The following is a 12,500-nucleotide window of genomic DNA, read 5'->3' as shown; positions in this document are numbered from 1 at the left end:
CCTAGATTTCCAATATCACTATTCAAGCATTTGTTAACACACGCATTTGTTAACACATAACTTAATATATACAAGTTTTATTGGCATGCATAAGTAGCATATCCTCCATTTATAGTATTGATTTGTAACTAAACTATAGATATAAATCAATAGCATATACTCAGTATATGCTAATGAATGAATGACTTGTAGATTGGGTGGGCCTTGTGAGGATGTTAGTTCTTGACTATAGTTTTGTGGCATATAATGAGTGCAAAATAAATCTTCTACTGGATAAGGTGCTAAACAGCATGGGTATTGTTCATAAATGATCTGGTATCTATTTCTTGTATGTGAACTTCGAATAAGTATTTTTTTTTCTTAAATTCTACCCAATTACAGTGGTGTAGTTAGAGTATGTATCACCTGAAGCAACCCTTGAGTGTGCCATGCCAACCCCACTGGGTCCCCAAGCTTGTACAGGCTTATGCAGTACACACAAAGGTGCTACCCCTATAAAAGCATCACCAAGGATGGACCACCACGTTTGTTCCTAACCACCAACAGTCCACTCCATCATTACCTAGTCTCACCACCATCATGCAAGCTAGTCAAGGTATTTCTGTGTTCAATGTCCTCACCAACAACTGATATGTAGCTGCCTTCCATTCATTTTCATTACTCTTCCTTTACCATCATTTCACTTCTGGCACTCTCTTCCTTTCCTTATAGTCTTACTCTTTCTTTACTCACTACCTCACTCTACTCTTCTCTCTACCACTACTTTCTCTCCTGCCACACTCTCAATCACATTCACTTGAAACAAATGGAGACAGTGTAATGTTGACTCCTTCTGAAGACAAGGCAGCTTCTCTGGTGCTGGCGCCACACTAAAAACGTTCCCAATACACTCTTTAAATTGGTTAGTGAACAAAAGGAGACAACACAAGAAAGACTTTTAACTTTGCTAAGAGCATGACAAATTCTCTACTAGTAGTAAAATGAACCCAGTACACTCCATAAAGCAATTGGCGTTAGGAAAGGCATCCACTCCAAGTACCAATGGCAAAATTGAAATCTATGAGCTAGTCACGATCCTCCAATCAATGTCAGTATGGAAAGTAGACGTAAAATAAGGATGATGCACACGCACACGCACACGTTCGTTCGTGTGCGCAAATATATGCTAAATGTACAAATTAGCATGTATCCACGATTATTCTTGACATCTTCAACGGTTGTTTTGGGTGACAGTTAACTACGAAAGCAAATCGATATTACTTATCCGACAAACAAGTGTTTGTGACGTTTGAGAAAATGATTCTTTGATAATCGTCTTGATCGTCTGCGACGTGAAGTGACTCTTTGATTAACGTCTTGATCGTATGTTATGTGTTTCGTGACAACGGCAAATGAACCTTGGGATATTTTGTTTGAGTTGTCACATACAAAGATTTTCTGAAATGACACACACAAAGATTTTCTCATTACCTTTTGGAACGATTTGAACCTTGGTGTTAAGAGAAAAGACAACAATGCATGTGTGTAGATAAGGAAGTAAAGAGAGAGGTGGGGAGACAAGGGAATAGATATAGATAATAAAGAAGGATAAAGACAGGGAGGAACAGATATAGATAGGTAGGAATGAAGAAGAGAGAAAGGGAAAATTGATATAAGTAGAGATGAGAAAGAGGGGGGAAGATATATGTAGATATTGGTAAGGGTGAAAGAGAGACAGAGAGAACGCGGAGAAAAGACAGGCTGAAAGAAAGAATAAAGAGAGAGAAAAGAGACAGCTAGAGAGAGAGAAAGGGTAACTAAACAGAAAGCGAGTGCACAGTTCCGTATGATTCCATTTTACTAAGAAATCCTGTGCCGATCCAAGGCTATGATAAAAAAAAATCTATCCAAAGTACCACGAAGTTGGATTGAATCTAGAACGTCATGATTGGTAAGCCTTATACATGCGAACTTCATAAATGCGAGCTACTCATGCCTGCATCCACGGTACATAGATTGGCTACGTAGCCCTTGTATTTTTTATCTATTTTAGACACGCAGTATATTCATTTGTCGACTTTATAACGATTATAATGTACAGAACACAAGCCAAAGAGGGATTTTCTATGAAGTGAGGGATCTTTTTGGTTTGACGGGCAACATTTTTCATTAATGTTTTATGTAGTGTTTTTGGTACCGAAACACTTTCAAACTTCGTATAGAACAGATAAAAAAATTTGTATTCGAAAACAAGTGTTGCCCGTCAAACCAAAAAGATCCACGTTATATAATGTAATAGTCTTAGACACGCCAAACCTGGTAGAAAATAAAAGGCGGTCGGAAAGTATTTGATAAAAGTTCTCGATCAGGACTAACCTGGGGTTAAACTATAGCAGCAGTAACGACGATCAGAATGGATAAAACAAAGTATGATAACTGAAAAGCAGACAGATCGCTTTTGATAATAAATTCGCAAAAATTGATTTATAGAAAACATTCGAGAATTCTCTTAAATTGAACTTTCTACACTTGTTACCGCCTGTTAGGCTATGTCGAAATGACAGAAAATAGGAAATTTAGTGGAAAAAGAAAAAGTATAAATAACCAACACAACTTGTGAATCAGCTTTGAACATTTTAAGTTTTTTTTTGCTTTTCTTTTTTATGACTAAGAAAACTGGCGACCGTAGTATGCAAGTATACATACACACTGTCAGGTAATTAGTTTGGTTGAGGTCTAACTAACTGTGATGCATCAAGTAATGCTATTATTAAAAGATCCAATCTGAAGTTCTTAAATCAAACTAAGTGCCCTTATATAAAAAAAAAACTGTAGATATGAACATTGAAACGTCAAGCAGTGAGCAGTAAAAAAAAATAGAGAAAAATTAGGGGCAGATAGATAGAGAAAGGGAAACAAGGTCATTAAACATAGGGAGTCTGATAAGAAACGTTCTTATATATTCCAATTTCGTCTCACTCATCGTACCTATATAAATACATACACTTATCTTATTATACCGTCTCTTATATGCGTTGCATGACGTTGAGTGTGTGTGCGTGGCAGGGTGTGAAGATACTTATATCAATTTAATTATTGGGTAAGTGTAACCAGCGCTGGATTAAACCACTAACAAAGAGAACATATGCTCGGGGCCATGCATTTTGAAGGGCTATATCGTACTATACAAAGTGTGCGATCTTCCCTCTAAGCTCGTACATGGTTTTCAAAACGAAATCGAATTCTTTTTAATGATGTCATTATTCGCGTGAATGCACATAATTTGTAAAGAAAGACAACATTCTCTCACGCAAGCAAATTTCTGTGCCCTCCCACAACAAAATATTAGTGGGGAACATTGAATACTTGTATACTGCCTTCAACTTTTATGAACAACTGGTTGTTTAAGATTGATCCAATACTTGGAATATTTCCGAGATTGCCATGCAACTTAAATGTTTGCAAATTATTAATTCCAATTCAGTGATTCTGCACTTGTTTGTTTCTGTTATTACAGTACTAAACAACCTTCAACTTTTATGCACACCAACAGGGTGTTTAAGATTAATCCAATATTTGGAATACTTTCGTATCCCAATAAACTTTAAATTAAATGTTTGCAGGCTATCAATTCCGATTCAATGACACTGCACTTGTTCTTCTATTGCTATAGTTAGTTATTTCACTGTCTTCCGCTTTCATGCAAAAATAACCAGTCTATGAGAGAAAAATTAAGGTTAGACAGAAGGTGCAGTGCATTTTCAAGGATCCACCGACCATAAATAAGATCTTCCAATTCATGGAGGCTACAAAGAGATTCAGCAACAGCAACATTTAACTGTTCTTTAACCTGAATTTCTTTCTTTTTTTTCTTTAGTATTTTTATATTTGCTTCTTCTAATATAAAAGTGGGTATTATATACCGTTCTCGATCTGTCGTGATTTACCAATTTTATACGGTTGTATTACGGTGATAAAAAGGCACGCTCATAAGACAATATTTTTTTTTTTCCGTAAACTGCTGAGATCGTCGATAAAACATTTGAGCGCTGAAGTGATATTTGTAATACAAAAGGTGAATCATTGCCGATAAAAATATGACCGTCTGGGTGTTTAAGATTGAGTCAGTCAGTACTCGGTATATTTCCGAGATTCAACACACTTTGAATTGAATAGATTGAGTAAATTATAATAATCAAAGTAAAGGGTAACGATAAACGGGTAGGTGGGCTTCACGTTATCGGGTGCTGACCAACAGACTTGCTTTTCTGTCCCTTTTCGATGCATTAAGCTCGTCATATAATAATAATAGGACTAATGTGGAGTTTAGTGTCCTAAAAAGGTGCAAGCAAATTACAGCAGGAAGTGAAAGTGACGAGTGAAATTACATAATTTCATTATATTTATATAACATGAAAACTATGCATAGAACGTTGTTAAAGTTGCTTCAATGTCTCTGAAACTGTTTTGCTCATACAGGTACGATCTTAATAAAGCTTCACTTGTTCAACATTATCACATGAGTTTCTTCTTGGTGAGTATCTAACGCCCTTCCATAGTCTTTTCTAGAATGCATATATCAATAGATGAACAAAATTTTAAGAATGATTCACAGCTATGTTGTTGTTGGCACTCCGTCGCTTACGACGTCGAGGGTTCCAGTTGATCCGATCAACGGAACAGCCTGCTCGTGAAATTAACGTGCAAGTGGCTGAGCACTCCACAGACACGTGTACTCTTAACGTAGTTCTCGGGGATATTCAGCGTGACACAGTGTGACAAGGCTGACCCTTTGAATTACAGGCCCAACAGAAACAGGAAGTAAGAGTGAGACAAAGTTGTGGTGAAAGAGTACAGCAGGGTTCGCCACCATCCCCTGCCGGAGCCTCGTGGAGCTTTAGGTGTTTTCGTTCAATAAACACTCACAACGCCCGATCTGGGAATCGAAACCGCGATCCTATGACCGCGAGTCCGCTGCCCTAACCACTGGGCCATTGCGCCTCCACTTCACAGCTATATATATGACCTAAACTAAAACAGGAAGCCTACCTATCTAATATCAAATGCGTCCCTGGTAATAACTATAGCGTTACAATGGGGCAAGCTGTTTCACAGACGACAGAAGATCTCAAACAGGCAGCATTTCCCTAAACCCACATCTACTGCACGAAACTCCCAGTTCCCTTTACGTCACTATTCTGCTGATGTTTTCGGTGCATGTATGTATGAGATTTTATTATCGTCACTTCCGGTGCAATTTGTATTCGCTTTTCTACGACATTTAACGATTTGTCAACCGAGAAATGAGCTTAATTATTATTTTCCCCATTAAATCAAATTAAGATTTTTAAACGCGTAAGAAACAGTTTATTGCGCAGTTTCTGCTTTAGAGCACAACTAACAAGTTAAAATTAATGTAGTCACATTTTCAACGTTAGATTACACACACAATTTACATTGCTTGTGTTGTGTATCAGGGAAAGATATTTAAACTCTTGGGTCTAAATAATTTAAATAATAATTCTATATGTTAGTGAATTTGCGTGACGTTGGAGCATTTTTTAGGTTTACGAAAGGTCCGCCGATTTAAATTCCCCACATAATATATTGTTTCTAAGCCGTTGTCTTCCAAAGTTAACCTTTTAAATCTCTCAAACCTGTCTACTAACTAGTCACTACAATGCTTCAGGTAAAATAACCATGGAAACTTTGTATTCATTTAGAATATCCCTTCTCAACGCCATACTAGCTGAACTATATGTATTAGCCTTCAAATATGGAGATGCATCTATAAAAATAATAATAATTTATATTCTGCGAATTATAAATGCGCTAAATGTAAAGAACCCTGTTGTGACTGGTTTGCTGGAGTTCTTCATTTCTTTTGTATTGACATCAAATTGGAGGTGCAGTTGCACAAAACATTGTTACAGCTCTTTGCACCCTGTCAAAGAAAATGGACAACGATTTCTTGAATGTAGAATTATTTGATAGCTCAAACGCATGTCACGTCACTCAAATATGTATTATTTGATGAATATCTTTTAAAACCCACTTTTATAATACTTGCGATCGCTCTTTCAGAAATTTCATTTATTTCTCGAACATTTTGTTCAAATTCTTGATAGAAGCGTGATCAATAGGTGCATGTAACCATGCTTTAATTTCATTACGTGAAGCAGTTAGGATTTTATTCTCGCATATGTCTAACAATTCGCATATCTACATTATTTATATTTGACGGATATTTGTCTTCATCTTGTTTGTTATATCCGTCACATGTAAATAATATGCATAATTCCTCATCTCTTAAATACAGAACTGAATTCGCATATCGTTTCACATCTTCAAATACATATTGCTGTTACTTTCGATATATCTATATATATACTAGCTTAAAAGCTGCACTTAAGCTAGCTCCAGCTAATTGGGCCTACGGCCCAAAACTAAAGAAAACTAAATAGCATGAATATAATACGTCTATAATGATTATATGCCCCGGTGGTGTTTGATCAGAAGTTAAGGACGGATGCGAATTAATTCTGTAATGCAATCATTCTATTGGTCCAGTTCCAAGTTGAATTCCAACTGTTGGCCAATTTGTCCCAAAGTTCTTATTTAGACCTAAAATTAACGAAGCGAATATCATTTATCTCCCCCTTGATCTCTGACGTCATCTGATAAATGCCAACCAAGATGGCGTGAATCAGCCAAGCTTCACCTGCTAGAAATAGCTACACAAATGCTTTTAAATCAGATCCCAATGCTAGATGTTTAAGAACCAAATAAAGGGTAGATTTTCAATCCCGGGATCATCCTGATTCCAAAAAGGTATAATATGCCTATGTAGAGCAATTGTAGATTGAGATACAGGTGTCCAAGACGGACAGACAGAATTTCGCTTTTATCAGTGTGTGTGTGTGTGTGGTCTATGATCTGAAACCCATTCCAATTCTCGGCCAAGTAAAATATCTCCCTACAAAATGGCCGCCATGTGAAAGTATTTCTTATATAGCTTTTCCACTTTCGTCAGTTGTTTATGTAATCTCTTTCTTGACATTCTAAATCTGGGCCACTGGTTCTGACACCAACATCACTTTTCAAATGCTCAAATGCCTTTTGTTGTTGAACTCCCCATAGAAATAGGACATTGCGTTTACGAAGTGATTCAAATAATTGTATACAGTCTGAATAATTTCTATACACATCCATCCATACATGCACACACATACACACACACACACACACACACATGCATACACATATATATATACAGCGGCTTTCCATATAGTTTCTGTCCAACGAGATTGCTCCATAAAGCATTGGTCAGCACGATGTCACGCTGTTGGACTGAACCCAAAACCACGTGATTGCAAAGTGAGCTTCTTAATCATTCAGTCATGCCTCTGTGTGTGTGTGTGTTTGCGTGCGCGCGCTTATAAGTCTCTGACAGTGACTTAATTCGTTTGATCACTTTACTTGATATATTATATTATCTTATCTACTTTAAAATTTAGACTTTCAAGTAATTGCTTTTTTTTTTTCACTAATATATGCATCATCTTCATAAGTAATAAACATTATCGGTATGACTTCCAGCAACATGTTTAGTTGCTCTCTGAAAGATGGTGCTAGCTGTATTTGAAGGACCGTGTCTTCCATATGAAAGACGTGTCTTTCTGGAAAAAAAAGATAATTGGTGTATTTGTTGTTGTAATTTATCTTGCTTTAGAACACATTTCTATCTGTTGATAGAAATCCACTTTAGCAAAATAATTTATATCAGAAAGATATAATACAAACATCGATTTAGTATTTGGGAATTGAATAATGGAGCGGAACAAATTCTTTCATTTAGATCTACTCTATGGATCTCACATATTCTCGCATTTCCATCCACCTTTCACGCAACCACTATAAGAGAAGCTCATTTATTTATTCTTATTTCTTCAGAAAAAGGAGTCCCCTTTCCAAAAAGACGTCCCTTTGCTTGGTTTTGACTGATGGTTTATTATTGATGTATTACAGTCATGAGCAAACTACGGTTTGCTGTATGCCACGCTTATGAAAAAATACCTTGAATTTTTTTTAGCAGCGTACTTCGACTAATAATTAATAATCTCACATGCGGCCTGCTTCTTGAAAAAAGTTGCTTATATTTAGTGTATTAGCAATAAGTATTGATATATTTTTGAGAAGAATGTTAGTTTTAGAACCAATTATTCTGGAACTTAGATCTCTTTTGTTTGAAATCACAGTTTCTGATCAGAGGTTTATTCAAAGCCATCCAGACGTTTTGAAATATTATTGCTGTTATTGTCACCTGACTTGCACCATAACCTTACTGAATTTCATATCAGTGATCTCTGCAGTATTTTTTACACCAGTTTTATCAATACGCCACTTTCAGTTTCTGCAACGGCTTTTTAAAAATTCTGCGTACTATCAGAAAGTGATTCTTTTTTCACATTTAAAACAATTTACGACATTGTGTAACTGCCAAAAAAACTACGATACCCTATAGCTATTAACTGCACCGTACACTGCTATTTTCATGTTTGACATAATTCCCTAAATCATATTTTAGTCTCTCCTTTTCAGGTGCTCACTCTATAATCTGGATGCCTGATAGAATGAATGTGTCAATAAAAACTAATCTTGAAACTATTTACAGTCAAACTAATATACCTTTACCTTACCATAGCTCAATAAACTGAAACTACGAAAAGAAGTAACTGCCGTAGAAAATAAACATATGTTGTTCTGCTTCACTGAGTTTCTCGAAATACTCCGAGAAACTCATTGAACGAAACAACCGGTTGTGTTGTCAGTGCAAAATAAACAAATTTATATATATTCTGTTAATTCAGGGTTGAGCTTTGTATCACATTTTAGGGGTACCTCTTGCTTTAAAAAACACTGTGTGTGTGTGTGTCTTTATGCATGTTTATTAATGTTACGTTTACAGTTATATTTCCTTTTTTACCCTATGGTTTTTTCAAGATTGGTTAATGCACACAAAACATACGTTTAGAGTTGGTTGTCACAAGTACTCAAGGCTATAGTAGAGATCAATATTTTTCGTTTGATCTTGTCAATCTCTTGTTACTCAAAAGTTTCGCCCGTGCGTTCACAGGCTCATCAGGCAAGTTATGGCCGAAACTTTATGATGGAAATTATACATATACAAAGGTTCGTAAGCTGGTGGCTGACAATTTCTCTAATAGGGAATCTCTTATGCCTATATAACATGTAAATCTTTGTGATTTTTATTGGAAAATGAGAAACACGTGTAATGGAGAAAAATAGTACCAAAAGATTTATATTTTCCTGTGTACACACACACACACACACACACACACACACACACATGTATATAGCCTCCATCAAGACCCTTCTCGTACCTTACCCATGATTGTAGACACAGGTGAAACTTCAGACGATCGACCAATATATATTGTATAAGTGTGTGTGTGTGTGTGATTGGGATAAAAACCGAGGTATGTTTGCGTATCTATTGCAGTGCCTTTATTTTTTTGAGCCCTCATCCTGACGAAGTTTTGTCTCCACGTTCCCATTACGTCTTCCTGGCATCTGTTGATGCTGCGTTATGGGTGTTTATTTTGATAAGAGAAAATACAGCTTGCAGAACGATGGGGTTGTAGAGAAGATAGAGATAGGGACTAGTCGAAGCATGGCGGTGGGAAAAGGAAAAAGGGATGAAGTGAGGTGGCTGGCTATTTTAGAAGATGACATGGTGTCATGTAGATAGAGAATTAAAGATAGGGAGACAGATAAAAGGAGGGTGGGGTATAGAGAAAGAAAGCAAAGGAGAGATAGAGGGAGGGAGGGGAAAGAGATATAGGAGTAAACGAGAGGAAGATAATAGTAAGGAGAAATTTGGAGGGGGGAGAGAGATAGAGGTAAGGAGGAGTTTAGTGAAAATGTTAGACAGAAGACCAGAGAGGGAAAGAGAGAGAGAGATAAAGTGTAAAGTTGACGGAATGGAAAGACAGAGAAGACAAGAAGCAGGGAGGAAAAAAATCATGCTGAGAGTGAAAATAAGATAAGATAGACAGATACATAGAAAGACAGACAGACAGAAAAATAGATAGATAGATAGATAGGTAGATAGATAGATAGATATGACAAGGCAAGTTTTGGAGAGGTTAGTGAGAAAACGTGAACAATGTAAACAAAATAATGAGATAGAAACGAGAGAAATAAAAAGGAAGGTGTGAGAGAAAAAATATAAGGTTAAGATTCAAATCAAAGCAGACGAGAAGAGAGGGTTAGAAAAGAGAGGGAGGGAGTGAGACAGAGTGACAGAGAAATAGATAGTCACAAAATACCGCTGGAGGAGGAGGGGGAAAGAAAAAAGAAAGAGAGAAAGCAGGAGCGAGACGGAGGGAGGGAGGGACAAAGTGTGTGACAGCGCAATACAATGAGAGAGAGAGAGAGAGTTGGAAGGTGGAGGGAGATAGGTGTACACAGAGTGTGAGTAGAAGGGAGAGGAGGAGAAGGCCTGTTGACAAGAGGTAAGAAGAAATTTGGCTGCAAGTGGTGATGGGAAGAAGGTAACGATAAAACAGAAGCAAGCACGCACGCACATAGACAACACCCATACTCGTATATACATACACGCAGAAATGCCTGAATACTTGCGCACATATACACACCTACACGTATATATACACACTTCCACAAACTGACAGTCAGACGACGACGATCGTTCCTTTAAACGCAATCAACATGGCGTCATCGGACGCTACGTTACTATGTCGTGTTCAATACCTAGACGACATGGACCCTTTTTCCAACACCAGTATGTTCCTAGAGCCTACCCGACCTCCTACATTCATTTTCCATAGGGATGTACCACTATGTAATCAAATAGGGGCTGTCCACAAGTTGCTGAATGCTCCACACAAGGTGAGACAAGGCATTCCTTCTTCTCTCTCTCTCTTTCTTTCACTCTCTCTGTCTCTGTCTCTCTTTCTTTCACTCTCTCTCTCTTTCACTCTCTCTCTCTCATATCTGTTTATCTATTTTGTCCCCGCTTTATTTATTGGGGATTTTACTCGCTGTTATTTCTGGGCTCCTCCTAACTTACGCTACCACAAATTCTCTTTTAATTCCTATTTTTAATTCAAAAACCAAAAATTGGTTTTTGTTTTACATTACTATGTCATTCTGTTGATTGTTGTTATTTAAAAGTCTCTACGATTTCAGCCCTTATAAATAAAAAAAAAGGACTTACTAACATCAAAACACCTCCAGATCAGATCACACCCTTTTTTTAAATAAATATATACATATGTGGGTTTATACCATTCAATGCGTATTCCCACGACCCTTTTTAAGAAGGCAAGGTGTGATTTTGATGGCGATTTGACTGCTATTTCTTGCAATGGCTCCTCTCTTTGTTGGCTCACCTACTCTGTTTATACGCAGCACAATCTACTCTGGGAAATGCATGAAAGCCGAACAATCTCATCTATTTATTTGTGCTATAAATTCCTATAATTATGGTTTTTGGCGCTACGTTTTCATCCAAACTAAAGACTGCGATCAAATCTCTATTTTTTCAACTGAAACTATTTCCATTGTTTATATATATATATATATATATATATATATATATATATATACATACATGAATTATACACATACATAAATACATGTATACATACTTACATAATGAAGATATTATTATTAATAGTTAATAATGATAATATAATAATAATAATAATAATAATAATGATAATATAATAATGATAATATAATGATAATATAATAATGATAATAATATAATAATAATAATAATATAGGTGGCTAGTTAGCAAAATAAACCCATAATAATTCAAAGACATATGTTTTCCATTTTTATGAGACCTTCTGGAGTTAGGGACCCCTCCCAGTTTTATATAAATATATTAAGGGCTTCACTCTGTCTATATCCGGCATTTATGTGTGTGTGTGTGGCTCTCTCTAAAGGTGTATATGTCTTTTATAAACCTCATATTGCGGTGTTACTTTATTTGAAAGTTAATCTCTACCCATATTGAGCCGTATCTGGGTCCCGGTTTCGAGCCCTTATTGATGACTTGTCACTTTTTTCTTTTTCTTCCCCCCCCCCACCTTCTTTTCCATTGTTAATGTATGGTAAGTAGGGGGTCTGGACGTGACAGATTTAATTTAATTTATCTTAATTTTGTAGTCGATTCCTTATTTAAAAAAGTAACATGGACCGAAATCAATATCGAATAATGTAAACAACACCTAAACACTTCAAGTTAATTACCTATATAATTGACTTTTTTCTTCAGCTTAACCTGTCATTTCAGCAAATCTTATATATATATATAAGAGAGATCGTTATTATCTAAATAAATATTTGATCGGGAGAGGAAATCGAATAAGAGAAGGTTATGCTTTACAACAAAACATAACAGGTGTGTCTTCATTCATTTCTGCTTTGTGAGGCTTTATTATTTCAAATTCCTTTATTATTACAAATT

The 12,500-nt window shown here is 36.2% G+C and overlaps 2 protein-coding genes across 2 annotated transcripts in view; both read left to right on the top strand.

Moving 5' to 3' along the window:
- LOC106868746 (hornerin) overlaps positions 1-8,595 on the top strand; it is a 43,681-nt gene extending 35,086 nt beyond the window's left edge. The window contains exon 7 of the mRNA XM_014914144.1: positions 8,581-8,595. Within this exon, the coding sequence (XP_014769630.1) occupies positions 8,581-8,595 (15 nt within the window). The remainder of the gene's footprint in view (positions 1-8,580) is intronic.
- A 1,873-nt stretch (positions 8,596-10,468) lies between these two features.
- LOC106868745 (FH1/FH2 domain-containing protein 3) overlaps positions 10,469-12,500 on the top strand; it is a 139,937-nt gene continuing 137,905 nt past the window's right edge. Inside the window, exon 1 of the mRNA XM_052970925.1 lies at positions 10,469-10,911. Within this exon, the coding sequence (XP_052826885.1) occupies positions 10,732-10,911 (180 nt within the window). The 5' untranslated portion in view covers positions 10,469-10,731. The remainder of the gene's footprint in view (positions 10,912-12,500) is intronic.

Source organism: Octopus bimaculoides, chromosome 9 (genome assembly GCF_001194135.2).
Source record: "Octopus bimaculoides isolate UCB-OBI-ISO-001 chromosome 9, ASM119413v2, whole genome shotgun sequence".
In the NCBI taxonomy this organism is placed as follows: Eukaryota; Metazoa; Mollusca; class Cephalopoda; order Octopoda; family Octopodidae; genus Octopus; species Octopus bimaculoides.
The sequence above is the reverse complement of the archived record's forward strand: the minus strand, read 5'-3'. Positions and strand labels throughout refer to the sequence as shown.